Source organism: Chionomys nivalis, chromosome 18 (genome assembly GCF_950005125.1).
Source record: "Chionomys nivalis chromosome 18, mChiNiv1.1, whole genome shotgun sequence".
Taxonomy (NCBI): domain Eukaryota; kingdom Metazoa; phylum Chordata; class Mammalia; order Rodentia; family Cricetidae; genus Chionomys; species Chionomys nivalis.
The window spans coordinates 39,806,542-39,829,613 of NC_080103.1; the positions used below are offsets into that span (position 1 = coordinate 39,806,542).

At 44.2% G+C, this 23,072-nt stretch overlaps 1 protein-coding gene across 1 annotated transcript in view; it reads left to right on the forward strand.

Moving 5' to 3' along the window:
- The window catches only part of Elovl6 (ELOVL fatty acid elongase 6), a 101,514-nt gene that overhangs the window by 60,901 nt on the left and 17,541 nt on the right, over positions 1-23,072 (forward strand). The window contains exon 2 of the mRNA XM_057793764.1: positions 9,021-9,152. Coding sequence (XP_057649747.1) covers positions 9,021-9,152 — 132 coding nt within the window. The remainder of the gene's footprint in view (positions 1-9,020; positions 9,153-23,072) is intronic.

Here is a 23,072-nt window from a genome sequence, read left to right on the forward strand (position 1 = left end):
TTCAGGGCGGGCAGAAGCCTTGCGGCGCTCTGGCAGTTGGCACAATTGCATCTAGCAGCCTGTCTAGATAGCTGGACCACTGTTCCATGGGAATGAGACTGACGAAGTGGTCTCAAAGAAGAGAGAAATGTGGGGCCCAAGTTGGCTGTTTGGTCACATTTTCTCTGTATACCCTTGGCTGTCCTGGAGCTAGCTCTGTAGACCAGACTGGCCTTGAACTCACAGAGATCCGCCTGCCTCTGTCTCCCAAGTGCTGGGATTAAGAGTGTGTGCCACCACCATCTGGCTTTGATCACTTTGGCAGTTTTAAGTGGGACTGCTGAGTAGGGCCCTGCCGGATGTACCCTGCTTGGAATCTGGTAGAAGCGATGTAGGTTGAGCTCATTTGAGCATAAGCTACACTATCCCATAATACTAACGTATTCGTGAAGCTGTATCCTATTTTAACAACATGACTTTGAGTTCTCTGACTTCTCTTAATATCTTTCTTGAGTTTTGCTTGCCCAGGCTTCCCTGGTCTCGGCACCATTGAGACATTGTGTTAGGTCATGTTTTGAGGTAGATGGCTGGAACTGGAGCGTCCTGTGTGTCCACAAGCTAGGAGCTAGGTACCACCTCCCCATCAGTTGGAAAATGCAAAAGATACCATTATATACCTTCCTGGGGACAAAAGGTATCACCTCCTAGTGTGCCCAGTGTTTGTGGGGAAGTAGGCTGAGCTCTGGGTCTTTGGTAAACTGCTAAGAGACCCTCAGCTGTGTGCGTGTGATGCTCCTTCGTCCTGTGAATGATTTACCGGAGACTCTGCGGTTGTGCCTAGATTAGGGGATTTGAGCCGGGAAGATTATTTCAGAATAAGGAGGGCCAGTTAAACCTTGGGGGTCCTTGAGATTGGAGGATCTTTCTAGCCTGTGGTCCTGGATGAATTCATAGCCCATAGGAACTGCAAGAACTTAGAAAGGGGACAGGAAGACAAGAGTCAGGGAAGTTGACATGACCATGCCAGCAGGCCTTGGGGACAGTGTTTGGAGATGAGGCAGTGAACGCCCAGGACCTCTCTGTTGTGAAGGGCAGGAAAACAGGTCCTGCCTGGAGCCACCAGGAGGAAGCAGCTACCTTGACATCCTTGATTTTAGGCACCAGAGACTTAGTTCTAATGATCTCCGCCGCAAAGTATAAGGGGCTTTTGTGATTACAAACCACCAATTTTCTTTGAAGCAAATACAATCCAGCCTTGTCATTGGTGAGTGCTCATGCAGGTTTCATTTGCTTTCCCTGTAAAGGACTTTTAATTAGTATTGGAAGAGCGAGGACACATGACGTTAAGAGTATTTTCTTTACATGTTTTGTTTGTGTTAATTGCACTCAATAATGGATTTCACCGTGACGATGAGCATTCGGATTTGAAAGGAACAATATTAATATCTGGTTAAAAAAAAAATTGCCATTATTCTCCAAAGGAATAGATCCATAGCCCCTTCCTCAGTAATGGGGTAGGTGACCTCCATTGGGAACAATGTGTGGGCCACTTTTCAGTTTGGTAGCTCGGGTTGTGCTTCTTCCCGACACTGCCACGTTTGACTGAATGTCCATTTTCACATTGCTGTGGGGCCCTTGCCTCTCTGCCCTAGAAATAGCATTCTGTGTATTGTTTTTTCATGGGCGAACCCCACTTTCCTACTGGATTTTTATGTCATTGAAAAAGTTAGTGAGGAGTGTGGTGTATTCACTCATCCAGTGGTTACCGTGGAAGCCTGTTTTCCTGCCTTAACTTTATTTCCTAGCTTGTTTTATTTCCTAGCCGTCTGGAAGGCAATAAGTAAACCCTGTATGAAAACAAGGTGGTAATAGTGACAACACACAGGCCATCTTTCAATACACGGCCCTTGAGGATAGACGTACTCACCAGCCATGAATGGGTTTATGCCTGTTTACCTAGCTATCTGTGCGGTTATCGTTTGTTTCTGTCTGGATTTAAATCTAGGAAAATTCTGTCCAAATTGAGTTAATCCTGTAAATCAGTTTTTGTTAAATCTTGGGTCCGTTATCCATATCATATCCTTTTAATACATTCATTTCCAACTGTGGTCTCTAGCTCTTAAATAAATCTAGTATTTTTTTTAGATTGCTTTGTGTGTATTTTTGTATGTCTGCACACTTTTATGTGCCCTAATAATGTGCAGCTACCCAAGGATGTCAGTGTCAGATCCACTAAAACTGGAGTTACAGGTGGTTATAAGGCATGCTGGAGACTGAGCCAGGTCTTCCGGAAGAGCAGTAAGCTCTCTTAACTGCTGAGCCATTTCTCTGGTCGCAAATCTGTTGTCTTTATGTCTTGAAAATCCCGGTGGCTTCTTCATCTGAAGACAAAAAAAGCAAGCAGATTTTTGTGTCTTACTTTAAAATAGTTTCTGGAAGCTTGTTGTTAATCCACGGAGGAAAGATGAGTGGTGTCGGATTTGGGGTCTTTATGTGGTTTGTTTTGGGGAGGTGCACAGATGTGTGCAGACTCACATGCATGCATACCCGTGGGACTCAGAGATCAGCCTCGGGCATCATTGCGCAGTAGCTTTCCACCTTGGTTCTTGAGTCTTGGTCTTGTTTGCTTGTCTGGAGCTTACCCTGTAGGCTAGTCTGGCTGACCAGAGAGCTCTGGGTGCCAGGAGGTGCCACCATAACTGGCTGTTGGTCTACATGGTTGCTGGGACTCTAACCTCATGCTTAGATAATTTCTGGTGTGGGGTTGTTAAAGTTTGAGAGCATCCTCTTCCCGCTCTAATCCTGTTTTCAGTTAGAACAAGGCCCCACATGGTTTTCAAAGGTGGCGAGCATGACATATTGTCCACTGAGATGATGGTGGATGAGGTACAATACCAGGTTTGTTCCTAAGAGGGCTGGACCTTGATGGGAAGGTGCATGCGCTGTTCTTTCCGGTTCGCTAAATGTCATTATACTTTGGCCTACTTCAAGATAGAAAAACTGAAGTACAGAACCATGGTTTTCTCACCTTTAAAAAATCCATAAGGAAAGCCTGTGACCTCTAGATTAGCACTTGAGAGAGAAGTGAGTGGGGTGGAGGTGTTTGGAAGTCACATGTTATTTAGGTTCTTGGGACGGAAGACACCAGATGAGAATACCCGCCTTCTCGGTAGTAGCTTTGCCATTTCCGAGCCTCACAAACATAATTTTCAGGATCTTGAGGAATGTGTTTCGTTTCTGCATGTTAAAACACTTAGCAAAACTAGTGCCGAAATTCTGATTGCTTTCATGGGGCGGGGGCGGGATGTTTGTTTGAAGTTGTAGAATTCTCAAAAATGTGGTAGAATTCAGTCCTCACTGGAACATCAGGAATACAACCCCAGGGCCTTTCTCAAGAAAATTTGTTTTTTGTCCTCAAATCAAACCAGAAACGGCGTAGACACCCAAAGCAGGGTCACCTCCTTTAGTCTTTGGAGCCCCGGCTTTCCAGAAACTACTTTCTAAACCATATCAAAGCTTGAATCAGCATCTGAACTAGAGAATTCTTGGATTCCCTTGAAGTGTAAACTCTATTTTACTTTTTTTTCTTTTCTTTCCTTATTTTTCTCTTTGAGACAGGGTCCTGGCTGTGCTGTAACTCCCTATGTAGACCAGGCTGACTTTGAACTCACAGAGACCCTCCTGTCTCTCCCTCTCAAGCACTGGATTAAATGCACGCACCACCACCATGGCCAGCTACATAAACCCTTTTCATGCGCTAAGTAATACCAACTGAACTGGGAGGTATACAGATCTCTTCTTTTTTTTTTTTTATTCCCCTCTGGAAGGTTGGTTTTCATTTTCACAGATTTGTGCGTGTCTGTGTGTCTGTGCGCACGCCTTGGACACACATGGACAGCTATAAACAAGGTTATTTAGACACAACGTGAAATACTGAGGAAGGAACTCAGACCATCTTTGCAAGGTGCTCATTAGGAGTTAGCCTGTGTCGAAATACCACCCACGTGAAAGTTCTCCTAGAAATCAGCCTGCTTGACTCTTGGAGGAGGCCCAGTCACTGTCAGATTTCAATGGGAAACTAAGGAGGTACAAGCTAAGTACTGGTTTCAGAGGCATCCCACAAGTTTAAAAAAAAAAAAACACATTTGAATTTATACAAGGTGTTCATTTATTCCAGTGAGAATAAAGGCCCACCGCGGGGAGTGATTCAGGGATAAAGTAGTATCCTAGAGAAATCCAGAGCTCTAAGAATATAACTTAACTGGTTTTTCTTAGTTATAAACTAATTTCCATTATTATCTGCTCTTATTATTGATGACATAAATGTAAAAGACAAAGTTTCTGCTTGTTCAAAAAGAAGTCCAAGAGCAAGGGAACAATACACATTAGTTGTGTGTATGTTGTATGCATACATGAGTGTGCAAGTGTGTGTACCCATGTCCCTGCTGCAAAAGCTGAAGGAGGTGTTGTGTGTCATCCTCCACCTTTTGGGGTTTTTTTGGGGGTTTTTTTTTTTTTTTTTTTGGTTTTTTTTGAGACAGGTTTTCTCACTGGACCTGAAGCTCACAGTAAGTGTCCCAGGAGACTGTCTAGCCGGGGAACTCTTAAGACCTACTTGGCTCCGCTCAGCAACAATGGTGAGACAGGTACGCAAGGCCGTGTGCTGTCAAGTCCTCTCTTTCCTTTTGACCTGTTTCCTGCTTGGTTCAGTGCCTCCGAATCAGCTGCAGTTTCGCCACCCTGCAAGGACTTGTCTAGTTCCCGAGAGGAAGGCTTGTACCATGTGATAGACATTAAGATTCATTAAGCAATGTAACTCCATGCTACCTAGTGGTTACTAATTACCTGATACGAAAAAACATTGTAGTGGCCACCTTATTCCCATCCCTGGATGCCTACAGGAAAATGGAGAATTACTGGATTACTGTTGAAGCATCAGGGCACTCACTAAACACTGAGTAGGCCAGTAACCAGTCATTGCTCAACCTGAGAGTTACTGGTAGGGAAGCCAAGTCTCAATCACTGAGACTGCCCAATTTGCCAAGCCTTCCAAACAATGGAAAAGGAATTAGACTTTTTGAAGCAGGAGTTAATGCTTCAGTAGATGAGTTTCTTACTGAGGGAGTCCTAAGCTTTTGACTCCATATTTTTATATGAGTATGTAATGTACTTTGAATCACATCTATTCCATACCCCTTTGTCTTCCTCCTGCCACCCCTCCCTTTTCTAAATGGTCCACCTTCTACTTTGGCTTTGCAGCCTGTCCTCTTCTTCATTCCTCTGCTTCTCTCTTTCACCTGACTTTCATATGTGCGAGAAAGCAGCATCTACTTGTCCTTCTGAATTGGCTTCTCTCCCTTGTTATTAAGACACCCAGTTTTGCCCATTTGCCCTGCAAGTGTTGGAACTTAGTTGTTAATGGACGAACCCGGTTTAACTCTATAAACTCACTGAAAACATTGTTTGGACTTCACTACAGTGGATGTCTGTAGTGTTGTTCCCATTGTACTTAAGCCAATGTCATTCTCATCACTAACTGTCCGGGACTCACAGAGCTCAGAGCAGTCCATTTCTGCCTCCAAGCTCTCTTGGTATTGATTAACCACAAGCCTTTTAGCTGGTCTTGACCAGTGTGTGCAGTGACCGTGAGCAACTAATGCCATCAGCCTCCTTATCCCCTCTCTTGTAGGATGAGGGACTTGACCTCTCCCTGGACTTTGCCCCTCAGGTTCCTAGTGGTATAATTCTCAAGTTCTGGGCCACTGTTTACCTTGGTTGTCCTAGCTGTTGAACAGATGATTTTCTCAGAGATGGTCTCATGTAGCTCGGCTAGCCTAGAACTTGTTAAGCAGATGAAGCTGGTTTTGAATTCTAGATCCTCCTGTCTCTACTAGATGTTAGGGTTGCTTGTATGTGCCACCATGTCTTGAGTTTTAGAAGTTTTGTTGTTGTGGTTGTGGTTGTTGTCCTGGCTGTCTGGGAACTCATTTTGTAGGCTGGCCTGGAACTCACTGAGATCTACCTTCCAAATGCTGGGATTGAAGGCATGAATCACCACTGCCTGACTGAGTAGTGGAAGATATTTTTAAAGAAACATGTAAAAAAGACAATTGGCCTTGCAGGGACATTAGCAGCAACTTAGAACGAATCCTCACTCAAGAAGTGGGGGAAATTACAGCGAAAAACCAAAACAAGAAAGAGGGACATTTTATTCTTCCTTGATTCTTGAGGCACATTTCCTTCTGGATGTCTAGAATGATACAACTATATAAAAACATCATTTAATTTGGTTGGCACAAGTAATTCGGTTAATGCATCCAAAACCAGGACCTAAATTATGTTACATGACTAAGAAATAATGGTAAGAGATGAGAGTGATGCCTCAGTGGCTAAGAGCACTTGTTCTTACACAAGGACCAAGTTCATTTCTCTCCTCCCACGTGGCTGCTCACAACTCTCTGTAACTCCAGTTCATGGGGATCTAACGCCCTCTTCTGGTCTCCTGCAGACACCAGGTGTGCACAAGGTGCGCATACATATATGCAGACAAACAAGCCTACATCTAAAATGAAAAGAAATTGTTTTAAAAATGAGAAGCCATCTTCAGGGACATTTTCTTTGAGAATGTTCTCAGCGTTCTCTAAGAAACAAGGAGAGAAGTGAATGAATGCTTCACAGACCTGGGAAGTTCAACCCTTGGAGCTGGATGGTGTGGGGTGGGTTCCTTGGGCTTTTCAGGGTAAAGATCTTTTCTGCTTAGTTATCTTTGCAGAGGTCACCAAAGAAAGCCTTACAGGCTAGGACCAACCTCCCTTTCTTCTGAAAATTTACTGAATAGAAGCCTAAGGGCTACTTCACCTCTAAGCCCTTTTCTGTTTGTTTCTCTAAAATGGAAGTGATTCTTAAACCACAAGGTGAGGTGATTAGGGGATTAAGTGACCTTTCCTGCTTTTCAGCAGGATGTCCGCCCAGGGGAATCACTGAATAAATAAGCACCTTGTAGTCCCAGTCCCAGTTACCTTTATAATTAAGAAAATAAGAATTATACTGTTTGACACTACCACTACCTGCTTTAACACTACCTGCTTTAACAGTAGGTTTTGATTTCCTTTCTTTCTTTCTTTCTTTCTTTCTTTCTTTCTTTCTTTCTTTCTTTCTTTCTCTTTCTTTCTTTCTCTTTCTTTCTCTTTCTTTCTTTCTTTCTTTCTTTTTAAGCAAGTCATTGCTCAAGTCTGGGCTCTGTGTTTTCTATTTCGTAACTTCATATGAATATAGAAAGAGTGGTTCTCATTCTGTATGTTCTAACACCATACCCTGGGCAGACACCAGAGCAAAAATACACGCGCATGTGTGTGTTTATGGGTAAAAGTATCTCTTGAAAGATTGACTAGTTATATTGTTTTCATAAAATTATCTTTTTGTGGGGGCGGGCTTTGCTTTTGAGGCAAAAAAAAAAAAAAAAGTTTGCCGGAGGAGGAAACCATGCCATAACCTATACGATTTTTTTCAGTGTCCCCAAATGCCCGTTCCTGCAGTTCTGGCTGAGGACCCATAGTGTTCTCTTCGCTTCAAACACTTGGAAAGCATGAAGTCATTCATTCAGTACACATGCACGCTGAACCTGCTTTGTGCCTGGACTGTGCGTCCTAACAAGCACTTGCCATGGTGGCACGGTTGTGTTAGAACTAGTATGTGGTGTTTATTTATGGGTCAACTCCTGGGATCATAGCTTTATCAGGTGGGATTTGGTGTGCGTGTAAGCACCACTGTTTCTTGGCTCCATGCTAATGCTCCAGCGGTCAGGGAAATAATCGATGGAGTGTCTTGCGTGCTGAGTCCTTCAACATACTTTGATTTTCATGCTGTCTTTCCGCTTTATATCTTCAACTATTTCGCTGCTGCTCCACTCGCGGGCGGACACCCATACTAAGAGACAGGTTTCTATCTCTGGAAGTATGCTTAAATGTTGAATGTTTCTACAAGGACTATGTAGTCTCCACCCCACCCCACCCCTCCCTTCTCTCATTCTTTCTCTTTCTGTGTGCTTTGTCATGATTAAACTGTGTACAGTAACATAGCAGCCATGGGCGGGACTTGGGGTGTCCTGTATTATCTTGCTGATGTATTTCTAACAGCAGCCGCCTCTCTGTGAGTAAGACCACAGTAGCTCCAACAGGGGCCACCCTCTCATACTGTCCAAATGCAGGTTCCTTTGGAAAATACTTTAAAATGGTAAATGTTTGCCGTTTTTCAGTGTATGAAGGGTTTATCCGTGTTTGCGGGAGAGGGAGGATGATGAGCCCCTATCCCCCTCATCCCTTTTGTCCCCCGTTGTCCTTTCCCTACTTGTTTACTTCTGTTGTTTCCTGGGGTGTTTGAAACAAATCTAGGACACCCTATTTAGAAATATATCTTAGTGTGAATCCGTATAAACAAATAGCTTTAAAATTATTCCTACACCTGCTTTTTTACACTACTTTGTTTAGATAAGAACCTTTTTTTTTTCTTTTACATACTTGCATGGTGCTGTGTCCCTCAAGATGGTGTTAATTTGGTCAACACCAGATTTTCAGCCAGTACAGTCACCTGAAGGGACATGTTTAGTTGCCTTGCAGATGGTTATATCAGAGACATGTAAATTCAGTTTGTATGTATGTATCTCACAGTTTAGCTATTTTTATATATATATTAATATTGAATGTTAATGCTTACGTTCTACCAAAACCACGGTTCTGTTTTAAATTCATTTCACTAAAAAGGATAAAGTTAATTCCTCTGGTGAAAAGATCACTCTTGTACCTTGGAACCACTATGTTGAAATTTTTGATCCTGGGGCCTGAAAAGAGCATCTGTCTACACTGAATGGTGCTCACTGTCAGGCTGGCAGCCGCAGGATGATGCTGCCAACAGAACACTTCTAGTGGATTAATGTTTCACCAAAGTGGGCCATCTACTCCAGAAAATGTCTCTAGCTCAGCTGTTGTGAAAAGGGGCTTCAGGTTGCCTGTCTCACAAGGCTTGATCCATTTCTTTCTTCACAGGAAGAAATCTTTCCTGTTTTCTGCGCTGTATGCTGCCTTTATATTTGGTGGTCGGCATCTGATGAACAAGAGAGCAAAGTTCGAACTGCGGAAGCCACTCGTGCTCTGGTCACTGACTCTTGCAGTCTTCAGGTAGGTTGTGTTCTTTCCTTAAGCCACCGTTTCATGGGAGGAAGGAAGCCTTGCATCTTACTTTATGTCTGACACTTAGATTTCTTTTTTTTTAATTCACCATGAAGATAAAGTTGTATAAGAGAAATGCCCTGTTTCAGTTACATTGGCCCTGATGCGCTCAGTCTTCTATTGGGTGAGGTCCAGGACTTTCTCTTTTCCTCATTCAGTAATCCCGGTCCTCGGTAGGCACCATACACCAACTGTGATTCTTGTTACATAAATATAAGAAGAGGGAGAAATGCAAAGACACACAAATAAGTTGTTAAGTCCACTGGAGAGCAGAACTGGGTGTCGTGGTTGTGCTGTTGTTAGTACTTAATCTAAAGATGACACTGAAACATATGACCAAGCCCTGTGCATGAGTCTGCGGCAGCATCACTAGAGCGGAGAGCATTGTTGCTCTGCATCCTCCAAAGTCCCCTCCACTTTATCCTCTGCACTTCTAGGCACGTGTTAGTGCAGCCGGTTCTTGTGTGCCTGGCAGAACTCACACCGAGGCTATGGAAATGGTCCCCAGTGCCTCCAGAGACGCCGCCAGTCAGTCTGCAAGTAGGCACAATCCTTCAGAAGCTTTAAGAAGCATTTCCAGTTTTTAATATTTGTTGGCGCGGGCCATCCCAAGGCTGTGTGGCACGGCTGGAGTTCAGGCAGGTGCCAGGATTCACCTCCAGCAGTCACGAAGTCACTTGATCTGTTTGTGGTTTGCTTTTCAAATCCAGCAAAGTCTGTGACTGGGTTTAGGAGAGGAGTTGACTGGGGCAGGACAGAGGGGATGCAAGACAAAATATACCATCTTACGACTATCCCTTTATAGTTTTTTTGAATGATACACTAGCATTGCTAGCACTAAGGAGAGACGGATGGTCTCATTAAAAGCCTCATTAGACCCCTAAAGCTTTATTAAGGATCACTCACGAAGGAGAGATTTCCCGTGGAGTTCCAGGGGTTGCACATTTCATTCCACTGACTGCCTGTATGTGAAACCCTCATTACCACGGGCTCTACTTTTTATCTCACTGGACTGGTGGGAGGGGAGGGAGGGGATTTGAAGAACTTGGGCTTAGGTCTGTCACTGAAGACTTCTAGTCCCTTTCCTGCTAACGTGTGAGTCTCTAAAAGGAAGCCTCGCTTTCTTTCCCCTTTGTACCTCCACTGCCGGATCACTGTCCATGCCCAACCTGAAGATTTTTTTTTTATAATGGCAGGAGGGCATCATATCCATATTCTAAAGAGGATTTTTAGAAAAGTCGGGTTTTCAATATTTCCCCAAACCTTTCCCCTTTGCTATTCTGTAAGCCATATCTGATTTTGATATCTTTAATCTGATTCCTAACCTTCTCCCCTCCTTTCTTTTCCTCTTAAGGAAACCCTATCTTGTCCTCCATAGAATTCTCCCTAGACTGGGTTTTGTTGACTTTACTCTTTCAAACTCTGCATGCCTTATAAGTTGGTAGTTCTAACTCAAAGGTTGATTAGATTCATATTAATATTTCACAGAACTTTCTCTAAGAATTTTACCTTCACAGTGTCTTAGGTTTCTATTGCTGTAAAAGAGATACCACGACCACAGCAGTTCTTACAAAGGAAAACATTTAATTGGGGCTGACTCAGGGGTTTAGTCTCTTCATTGTCAAGGCAGGAAGCATGACAGGGAGCCCACAGGCAGGCGTGGTGCTGGAGGGGTAACTGACAGTTCTCCATCCAGATGGGCAGGGAGAAAGAAGAGAGAGTGAACCGCTGGGTCGGGCTTGACCATCTGAAACCTCAAAGCCCACACCCCCAGTGACACGCTTCCTCCAACAAGGCCACACTTCCTAATAGTGCCACTCCTTGTGGGCCTATGAGTCCAGTTCATTCAAACCACCATAACCAGTAACCTGAAGTGCATGCATTTTCCTGTATCTTGATATGGTATGGTTCTAAAAGCAAAACAAGCTGCCGTGAGGTATGTTTAAAAAAAAATGTTGCTGAATAATGTACATACAAAGTTTCTTCATTGACAATAACATCTGTATATCATTCATTAATACATTTAAATATTTATAAAACTGTTTGAAGAGATACTAGAAGAAACTTACATCTCGGGGAGGACAAATGAGAGCCCAGTTTTAGCAAATCTGGTGATTTAGAAATTTAAACTTTTTTTTTTCCTGTGATGCATTATCAAATTCAGAACAAAGCAAATTTTGCCCCCCCCTTTTTTTTTCTTCTTTTGGTGACTGAATGTATAAAAGTTTCCTTTGTAGAATCAGATTTTTTTTATCACGCTCCATTCCTGAAGCACGGAACAGAGAGGATGAGAGAGAGCAGCCTAACCTGACACACGTGGGCTGTTTCAGAGGTTGAGTCACAGACTGATACCCAACCTCTGCTCTAAGATAAATAGGAAATATTTATGTTTCATAAATAGCAAAATAAATGATGGAGTATAAAAACCCGGTGCATCCTAAGAGCCAAAAAGCCCACTGTCCTTGAAAAATAATCCTCTGTTTATCTAGCCAGCCCAGTTCTTCTGGCTCTCAGCCTGCAGGAAGGACACCTGCTGGTGTTTTCATAACGAAGACAACAACATCGTGTCTGAAGAATAACTCGCTTTGTTTACTTTGAGCCCAAGTAGGTGTTTAATATCCCTTTTCTAAAATTAGTCAAGGAAATTAAGGAAGGCGATACACTAACAACTGCTTCACGTCTCTTTATAAAAGGGACAAGACATGCCGAGTCTAGAAACAAAGGCGTTTTGAGTGTTTCCAAGAAAGTAGTTATTAGATTAATTAAGTAAATTCACAGTGTGTTCTTGTGGTAGATTATGTGATTTGATTTTAGTTTTTAAAAAGCCCTAGAATGGGAGAGATTTCCCAGCTGCTATAGGAGGTGTTTTCTGAAGAGAATTCAGGAAGGTGTCACCTGCTCTGCCAATGGCATACGGTCTCTGATTAGTGTGGATGGTCGTCGCCTTGTATGGGCACTGACCTGCAGGTCACTCTCCTGTTGAGGACCCTGATGCACACAAACTCGGCCAAGCTGCAGGTCTGTGTCTTCATAAAAAATAGCCTCTCTCTCCCAGAAATTACAGGCTTCCAATCTTTGCTGCCCTATCACCGAGAACGCTAGCCAGTAGTAGTCGTTGTTGTTGTTAATTAGTTATCTGGTAGCTTTTTAAAATTTAATTTCTAGTTTTACAAGTACTTTCCATTCATGGAAACAGAAAATAACAAAAACAAAAAGAAGGCAAAGACATACAAAGCCTTTACCCACAGATACTTACTCTTAATATTTTGATGAATGCTCTTCCAAATATTGGACATTATGCTTGAGATTTTTTTTGGTCACAGCTTAAAGTCTCTGTGACAGAATATTTGAATTTGGACAGCGGCGTGACTTCCACACTGATATAAGACAACGTGACTCTCCAGGTGCCTCCCATCTCACCGAGAGGTTCAGATGTGAGTCACTAATACCTCAGGGCTTCTCAGGCTGAACTGAAGAGTAGCATGCTTTTTCAAAAGGAGATTATGTGGTAGTGGAGTATGGATTTACAGCTGCATCATTTGTTAGCGATTGTTTCAGAATTAAGATTAAGCACAGGATTATGGTGCCTGTAAATTTTCTGTGTTAGCTCAAATCTGTAAAGGATCCTGTTGGCGAGGGTTTTGCATGGTGTGTGTGTGTGTGTGTGTGTGAAGAATTTGGATTTCTTCTGAAGCCCATCACTCCGAAGGTGTGAATTTTTGTGAAACTGAATAATTCCATAATCTGAAATGTACCAGATGAGATAGACATCCATTACTAATCTGAAGCAACTGCCGTTATCTGTCGATTGGCAGAAGAAAAGCATGGGCGTATGCTAGATACTCCTACTGAGATTCCTCTTAGCAGACCGAGAAGCAGCAGCAGCGGCTCTGAGAGACGAGCCTCCTTCTTCCAGTAGCCCATGCGTCCTCAGGGTATGGACGCACATAGACCATAAGTGGAATCCACAGTGTAGGAACATTGCTGGTTCACACTGCTTCTCCTGTTACGTCACAAAAAATCCTCCTCCTGGACACAGTCCCTTTCCTGTCTGAGATGATATTTGCGGGCCACTGAGCCTGTCCTTAACAGCTCTTTCCTGAAAGCTTTCAGCCTGTTTTCTCTGCATTTCCAAATAGTCAGTGCTTGACTGGGGTGACGCTGTGGTATTGATAGGTTCAGTGCTTGACTGGGGTGACGCTGTGGTATTGATAGGTTCAGTGCCTGGCTGGGGTGACGTTGTGATATTGATAGGTTCAGTGTTTTACTGGGGTGTCGCTGTAGTACTGATAGGTTCAGTGCTTGACTGAGGCGATGCTTTGGTATTGATAAGTTCCTGGGTCTCGCTTGTCTTGATTCTGATCTAGGAAGCATGAAGTTATTTTCCCCTTGCGACTAGCTGTTCTTTCTGTCAGTACTACCATCAGATGGATTTGCTTAGTTAATAGTGAGCTCTCTTAGGAATTCATCGCCTACCCTTTGCAGAAAATTCACAAGTGGAAATGGGTGCAGGTTCTCACTTATGACTGAATTATTACACTTGCCTAAGGCTGTGATATCCAAAAAAATCCCCACTGATTCATTGCCATTTCAGATAGTTCTCATAGTTTTTAGGGTCCTGGATTCAGACTTAGCTGTGTGTAATGAAAGTGATTGAATTTTCTGAGACTCTTTCACTTGCCTGCACAAAGCAAGTTCCTACTATAATAAAGCATCATTTATAGTGATGCAGTGGTGTACAGAGAAGTTTTCTCCTTCTCCTCACCCACATCTTGCAGAGGTGAAAGCGTGTGTCTGCAACAGAGGGCCTGCTCTGGTGACTGAAGTAGGCAGGAGAGGTTGTGCATTGATGCCAAGTGTTTGTAGTAACATAGGTTTAGAGGAGAAATTGTCGGCTCATCCTGATAGAACCACTAATGATTTGAAGACATTAGAATCATAAGGCATTCAGAGTCATCTCATGTAAGATGCCGTGTTGGGGTTCTCTGAAAGCATGTAGCTTCAGATTAATCCTTACACTGGCTTGATTAGTATTGAGAGCAGTGCTTGAGAACACGAGCGAGATGAACTAAGAAGATCCATCCAACAGGCCGGCCCTTTCCCACGCCAGGATGACTCTTGAGTTTCCATTGACCTTCTGGTTCTTGCCACCTCACACATACTTTATGAGACCAAACTCATTTTTCATCACACCCTGGAGTAAAGGAATCGCGCTTGAGTGTTTTCTAAGCTTCCCGTTGACACCCAGAGTGGAAATATGAATAGAAGATGCCCTGCTTTTGAAAATGTTCTAGTACTCCATACAGCCTAACCCCACACACACACACGCACATGCACGCGCACGCGTGCGCACACACACACACACACACACACTTACCCTTATTATTTTTTGTCAGTGGGAAAACCTGATCTCAAGAGGTTCAGAAAATTTAACAGTAAAATCTAATCCAACATTCTGTCACATGAGTCAGTGGTTCTGTCTAACTGGTTTCGTTACCGGCTGCAGACTGTGGTCCACTATGTCTTCTTCTTTGGTTTTTGTGGCAGGGTCTTGTATTTGTTGCCCAGGCTGGCCTGCTCAGCCGCCTGGTTACTGAGATTATGGATGAGAGCTACTGTCATCATTTTTGGCACTGTAACATTTTTGGAAGACAACAGATCAAGCTGAGGAACTTGATCTTCAAATACCATGAATGTTCGGTTACTGTTAGCCCCATTACATTGGGCCAGCAATCATAGATTGAGGACTAGGAGGATTTGCCATATTCATGATCTTGAATTGCAAGCAAGCCTCTCCCAGTAATATCTATAACTCGCTTGCTCTGCCAATGACAGTTGGTCCGTCTGCTCAAAAGCTCTCACTCTCCAAGGATCTGGGTCAGCAGACATTAATTAGCAGCTTTAGTCTTGGTTCTCTGCTCAGATCTCCCGAAAGGCACAGGCTCTTGGGTCAGTTTCAACTCAGAAGTTGAACATCAGCCTCCCATTTCTGAGAGCGGCTGTAACGTGAAATGCCTGTGTTCCCATCCTCCCGTCTCGGGGTCAATCATTAAACTGCCTGAGCTTGTTTTCACCGCTGACTTTTCCTCTTTAACCATTTTGTCCTAAATTGAGGATATAAAGTAACTACCGATGGACGTTTGCTAGAAAAGAGAAGAAAGTGACTAGCAATAAAAAAAAAAAAAAACTAGCATGGGTATTTCCACAGCGGAGGGGGCGGGGCGGCGGCATTGGCCAAAGTTCTAACTCATAAACTGCGTTGTATCTCTGCAAGAAATTCCTCATGCTTTCTCGCAGTCATTGCAGTCTGCTTGTTGATTAATTTTGACTCCCAGAAAGTCCATAAGCTGCTGCATCCAAAGGAACACCCCGTGTTGGCTTCCGATTAAGGAAATTCCATCCCCAGTTCCATTGGCCCCTCTGATAGAAAACACTTTAAGGACCTCAGAGTTTCCAAATGGAAAATGGCAAAGGGTCATCTCAGCCTGGCATGTATCCCCCTTTGCCCCAAAGGTCAGAGACCTGAGAGCAACCAAATGGCTTCTAATTACTGACCAAACATAAAATGAGCAACCCTTAGCGGCTGGAAAGCTGACTCAGCAGTTCAGAGCACTTGCTTTGCAGAGGACCCAGGTTCAATTCCCGCACCGACATTCCGCAGCTCTGTCATCCTCTTCTGCCTCCTCAGTGGGCACTGCATGCATGTGCTGCGCATATATCCACACACATGTATGCAAATACGCATAGCTAAGATGTTTTTAAAACTGTCTTTTGAGAAAGCAAAGCCACCAGAAATTTCATTCTATTAGAAGCATTTTGTAGTGGAAAAGCCACATGAAAAGCTTTTCAAAAATTATTTCTTCCTGCACATCCACGGCCGTGAGCCATGCCTGTCCATCCAATGACGGGCAGACAGGCAGGGGAACGGAGAGTTCTAGGTCACCTTGGGCAACACAGGGGTACCCTGTCTCAAAAAATAATAAAATTAAATAAAAATAGATGTGGTTAAGTAACTGTACGAACACAGTGAGTGTCCTTGCTGTGGCATTAGTGACAGGTGCACATTAAGAAACCCATTCAGATAATTTCTGCAGAATCGGGAGTGTTGTCAGCAGCTGGCTTGAGAATGTTCCCAGAGTCCTTTATTGTTTCCTGTTTTGGATCACATCCAACCGTGAAAAAAATCAGTTTGGCACTGCCACGTTTTCAGGCTGTTTGGATGACTCTAATCTTCCAGTGAAGGGTTTGGGGAGGACGTGGATCTGAGTCAAGGTGCACGCAAGGTGAGCACATTTTACGTAGCGTTTCTGCGGGAACCTTTCCCCTGTCTGGGTCAGTGCATTGCTGTGATTGGGAGATGCAGTGCAGCTGCTGCTGAGAGCCCGCCATCATGGCGGCGCAGGAGCTGAGGGCGGGGGATGCCCCCCACCCCCATATCGAATGGGAAGTGTTTGCTGTTACACCCTCCTGAAAGCGAACAGCGTTCCTCTCTTGAAAACAGAAGAATTAACAGGTTTTCCTCAAAGTCTCTAACAACTGATTTTTTTTTTTTTTTAACAATGCCTGACAAGTTCTTAATCCGCACCAGCCTACAAAGAGTATACTAGATTTGTAATCTCTAGTTACGGCAGGCAAGTTCTTTCAATACACCAGAACAGTCAAGCATTTCTGAACTCTGACAGCTCCAGATTAATTTCCCCGTAGGAATAAAAATCAAACAGGGTTCATCGGAACACATAGATCTATGTCCATTTAACTCTGGGTTTGAAAGCATGATTTTAAATGCAGCAAATCTATACGAACAGTAATTTTCCATCTTAGAGGGGCTCTTTATTTGAAAGTGTGGCCCTGATGGTGACATGGGTAGCATTGCTGTGGCTCACCAGCTGCGATTGTTGCAGGGGGCCAGTAGTGGGTAGCACAGTAACGTACCGTCGTGCGGGGGCTTGAGAGCTGGTGGCGGGAGGCTTGCAGATTTGAGGACAGCCTGAGCTAAACACCAAGCAAGGCAGGCTGGCAGTGTGACTCTGGTCATTAGCACACCTGCATAGCCCATCCCCAGCCCTGTTCCCACCCAGTCTGCACTGAATACTTGTGACTTGCCTCATCAACAGAATTTCTAAGGTGACAATGGAAGACAGAGAGAAACATTTGGTGTTGCTCCTTACGACACTGTTATAAGCTCAGTCTGGACAATTGTCTCTTGAGTATAGTTTATGTATAGGGCCACATTTCATCAAATTTTATGCATGAGCCACAGCACATTATGGGAATACTTCAGAGCGTTGGGATTCACGTCCCTATGGAAGAACTGACAGGATGGGAAGAAATGTCCCCATGGACATGCACACAGACAGCATGGTTTGACTTGAAAGAGCCATTTGCTCAGTTCCACGTTCTTTACATAATTGGATGGCCAGAGTTTGAAAAAGGCCTAAACCCTAGAGACTAACTGAGTTACAGAGGACTATTGAGCCGGGATATAGCTCACTGGTAGAGTGCTGTGGAGAGAAAATGAGTGCAGAAGACAATGGAGAGATGGTTTCTCAAGCCCTGGCTTAGGAGCCATGCTAATTAAAAAATTAAAAGTTTTCTGGGTCCTCCCCTCAAGCTGTGCCTTGGAGCCTCTGGAGGCAGAGCCTAAAAATCTGCATTTATTATAACCAGCATGGTTTATTGTAAGTCACAATTTCATGCAATTGTAGGGGCTAACATGACCCATTCCTCACCCTCGACGTCTCCTTTCCACAGCAAGGGGTTGCAAGACACGTGGAGCCAAGAGGCCCCGTGTGGACCTGCTGCTCTAGAAAAATCTGGCCAGGACTCTGCCCCACTTGGCATGCTTATCTGTATTTATAAGCCTGCTAGTCATGGGCTGACCTCTGTTCCGCCATTTCCCCCACCTCTGTGGACTGTGAGCTGGATGCTTTCACCTGAGATAAACTTTCACCTAGGGAGTGGCTCTTCGTCAGTCCGCCTCCCAGTTGGCCCAGTGCCATCTTGGCAAAGCCAGGAGAGAGGGAAAACCCTGGAGCATGTTTGTTCCCTCGGGTGTCTTCCTGAGAGGCAATAATATCTGAGTCTGGCTCCTCCCAGCCTCCAAAAAAAAAAAAAGAAGAAGAAGAAGAAGTTATGTGTGATCTGATGAGTCCTCTGGGTCCCTGCTTCCTATCAGCCCATGTTTTCTTTCACTGGTAGTTTGTTTGTCTTGCCTGAAACTCATTGCTTTAAAGAGCTTTGGGGGAAAAAAAAAAAACCTGTTTTTAGTCGGCTAACAAGTTCTCCCTATGATTAATCGGTAGCAAGTAAATTAGTAATTAAGTTGGTTCCTCTTTATCTCAGTAGTACATCGTGGTCCACAATGTTGCTGAGGCCATGGCTTTCACCTCTTCCTCACTGCATCAGACCCTTGACAGTGTTCCCGAGCTTTCTTCCATGTCTGTCGTTGCCGTTGCCGTTTCAGCTCCCAGCATCCCTTTGGGAAGGAGAGTGCTAGCCTTTTCTAAATGCTCTTACTTACCCTGTTATGTAATAGCAAGAAGAAAGGTTCTTTACTCAAAACGCACAGTTGTATATGGTAATAATGTGGAGGTTATTCTATCCCATATTGAGGTCTTTCTCCATGTGATAGCCTAAAGTATAAAGCATATCATATTCCTGTCCTGCTTAAAGCCAGTCAGTGCCTCGACAGTGCTAGCGAGTAAATGACTTTTATTGTTGCTAATGATCGGGTCTTACAAAATCCACAAATCTCTGCAAGCTATGGCCATCCCAGGATCTCATTCCCACCCCAGCACAACCAGCCTTCCTAGCCTTGGACTGGAATGCCCAGCTGCTATGATCCTTGTCTGTCCAGTGTGTTCGTATCGAGGCTGTGGCAGGACAGGCTGCTGCTCCGTGAATTCAGTATCAGCTCACCTGTCACCTCTTTGGTTTCCCATCTCAGTAGGTTATCCCCCCCTCCCCCCACTAATCACCTTCAGTACTAAGATACTTAAGTACGACTTGAAATCATTGAATCACTTCTGTGTGCTAGATGGCCCAGCAGAATATAGACTTGATAAAACAGATTTCTTGTCTTTCTCTGTTTCTTTAATCAAAGAACACTAAAGAGAACCTAGCATATAGTAAGTGTCGAGGGAGTTTTTCATAAGAATCAACGCAGATAGAAACAATCTAACTAATTAAACCAGTTTTCAAGGTGGTTATCTGTGCTGTTAGCTTGGTTCGAATGGGGCACTAAGTCTCGTGTGAGCATTTAGTTAAGATTAACTAGTTACAGTATTTACATATAACTGTCTGGAAAGAGGAAGCTTCATTAATTTGAGATTTTCATTGTTGTTGAAGGGCTTGTGGGTGATGGCGGAGTATGTTCATCCCGCAAACTTGATGTAGCTTTCATAACAATCATAGAGACAGTTCTATCCTTAACCATTCTCACCCCATGACATCCGTCCGCACCAGTGTTTCTCTTCATCAGCCCATCTTGAATTCTTCACATTTGCCCATAAAAATCTGATCTGAATTGTAGATTGAAGTGCACAGTCATTATCTGGGAATTTCTTCCAAGATCCCCATTCAGGAGTCCGGCTACGACATGGTCTCGGTTTCTCTAATCTACTTGGCTGTGTGCTGTCGATCTCCCTGACTTTTGGCCCTTGCAGGAGGCAGGCTGTGACATGGTACTCAGTTTCTCTGATTTAAAGGCCCTTTTCCAGAGCGACTGCTTTTTGGGGGGGGTGGGGAGGAGGGACTGTTCTCTCAACCATTTTTTTAATGTGTATCAAGTGTGTTTGGATTGCTGTGCAACCAGATGTAGGGCTTTTTTTATCTTGCAAAATTGAAACTGCCAATTAAAAGATAACTGTTCATTCCCCCCTACACACACACACCAGCTCTCACCATCTTCTTCTGTCTGTTGTACATGTTTGACTTACGCTGAGTCATCCCGAATTTGTCTTTTTGTCGTGGGCTTATTTCACTCTACACGGGATCCCTCACTGTTCGTCCATGCCGTAGTTGATGACGGTATTTCCTTCTGAGGCTCACTGGTCCATCATTTGAACATGCCACGTTTACCCATTCAGCCACTGACAGACACTTGGGTTGCTCCCACCTCTTGTCTGTTATGAATATTGTTGCTGGAACACGTGTGTGAAAATAAGTTACGGTTTTATTTTTAGTTCTTGTGGATAAACTCCGTGCCATGGGGGTAAGACTGATGAATTGTGTGGTCATGTGTTTTCAACTTTTAGGGGAACTGCCATATTATCTTCTTAGTGTAGCCTGAGGCTGCTTGTTTGTCCCCGGCTACCCAGACCATGAAATAACTTAGCTTCTCCTTCCATTTTACGTCCCATCTGTCAGCACCCAAGGGGTCTCGGCTCCCTTCCTTCTTTGCAGCACTGCTAGCTCTCTGATAGCAACCACACTAATCATCAAAAACGAGATGCCTCTGAGATGAGGTGGGTAAAATGCTGGGCCAGGCTGCAGTCCGAGGTACCAACTGTCGGGCCCCAGTAGGCCTCCCCTCACTAAAGAGGTAAAGTGCCCACTGATACCTCCAGGAAAGGTACCCAGGTTGCTACTCCCTTGTGTCTAGACCCTGGCAGTAGCTATGGAGGAGTTACTCCATGACAGGAAAAGACACATTGCTATTTAGGTTCACAAGTGAATGAATATTTCACATATCATGCACCTAGTAAAAAATAATGATAGTGTAATATAAAAATAATTATTATAATCTGGGAGAAAGCAGAACTGAACTCTTCTTAATAAAGAGTACCGCCTACCACCCAGAGAGCATTTATGCTGAATATTTGTGGAATAATACGGTCATCTGTTAACTTCACCTTCCTTGATAGGCCTGGTGACACTAATGATTCAGTTATGTGACAATTCAGACAGTGACAATTTCTGAAGGAATTAATGTACTGTTTTAAAGGGTGATCAAGATCTGATGGATGTGCCCACAGGAAGAAACTGGATATGGGAGGGAGCAGAATCTTACTGCTCTGTGATTTCTTCCCTTCCTCGGAGCTGTACTGTGAGCTCCTGGAAGACGGCATCCCCAGCCCATTCGTTTAAGGCTGTGAGAAGCTGAGGACCACGGTGACCTTCCTTCACTCCCTTCTCCTCCTCCTCCTGGAGTAGCTGAATTAGGCTGCACACATGATGTCCTGTAGCTTCAGGAACTCTTCCCCCACAAGGTTGTCATTAATTATCCCTTGGATGAGGTCGGGCTACTCCCACAACTGTGTAAGCCAGCAAAGCCTCTAAAGTCCTGCCGATGGAGCAAGGCTATTAGTCTTGGCACTGGAATTAATTAGTGTTCTCATAATCTGCTCATATTCCAAACATGATGAGTTTTCCTGAGGAGCTAAGTTTTCTGGAGAAACAAGATGACTCGCCGTTTTTGTAGTGAGGTATTTTTGGCTTCAGCGTTCCTCTCCCTGGCAGCCTCATTCATTTCGGGTGCTCTCTAGTTCCTGTGAGTCTTGGGGGTTTTCTAGCATCCAGTCACTAAGGTTCTAGGTTTTGTTGTTCTCATTGTGAAAGTCCAGACACCTGTATATTGTTCTTCCCATATGAAATCGAAAATCTCCTTAGGCCTGGGCGAGCCTTCTCAGGAATGTATTTATGAGGTGGCAGTGCATTAGTGGTTGAGTGAAGAGCATAACTCAGAAAGAAAACACACCCACCATGAGAGCGGCCTTGTCTTCAAAGTCAAGGAGGGTTCTTACCTGGATATCTGTGGGTCATAGGTGGGTGGGTAGTTCCTTCCATTGGTTGCCGATGTATCTTCATGCACAGATTCATGGGGCCAGGAGGATAGGCAAGGTGGTATCTTGAACTTGGAATATCTAGAGCATCCTCTTAGCCTAGAGCTCAGACTAGTAGTCACTTCCAAGACTACGGGTTCAACTCCTTGGTGTAACTTGTGTCCCAGGCATTGAAACCATTTTAGGGTGTGCAGAAGATTTTCTTTTTAGACATACTGAAAGTCACTCCCCTCACGACAGTCTGGTGAGTTTTCAGAAGAAGCTGCAGGCTAAGCTGTAGACTAGAGTATCTGCTGCTTGGGAACTTTCCGGAAGTCCTGAGGCTAGCCCCAAACCCTCTTGCTGCCTTTGTCCGTGCCTACAAAATGGAGATGGGCATGCCTCAGGAAGCTAGGGGATTGCATCACCCAGGGGCTCAGTGAAGATCCTCAAATGGGAGACATCCTGAGGTGTTTGCAGAATCATGTTTGAGCTAGCCAGACCTGAAGCTGGCACTGTGAGGTCTGAGGGTGAGGCTGGCACAGGCACTGTCCTTATTGGTCCCGAGGGAACCGAAGCCACCCACCACTTGTGCTAGGCTGATGTGCTGGGCAGATAGGAATCCATGTGACTCGCAGTGAAGTGTAAAACAGTAACTCCAGTAGTGGAAGATCCTGCTGCATCACGAAAACCTAAGTGAAGGTGTCAGCTCCTACAGCCATACGTCCTGTTCCCCATGACAGCTGCTAATGGAGAGCCATTGTGGTGCTGGTGCACTAGGAATTATTTTAAGTTCTCCTTCCTTGCCTCTTCCCTTCCCCACTCGACAAAAGCTGTTTTTGTTTTTTATTACGTTAGTCATGCATACTTGGCCCTGGAGTGTCAGTACCTTGCCAGGCAGGTTCTTGGAACAAGTGGGTCATTTCCAAGTTGTTCGCTCCAGAGTAAGGACCACGCTCAGCTCTGTTTAACATGGCAGGTCACTGGGAGTCATTTAAGCAACGTTCAGCCCTTTAAGGCTTTCTTTTTACTTGGAAAAAAAAAATTGCTTATATTTACAAGTTAAGGGAACTGAGCTGATTGATCAGAAGACGGATCGGAGTGAGCC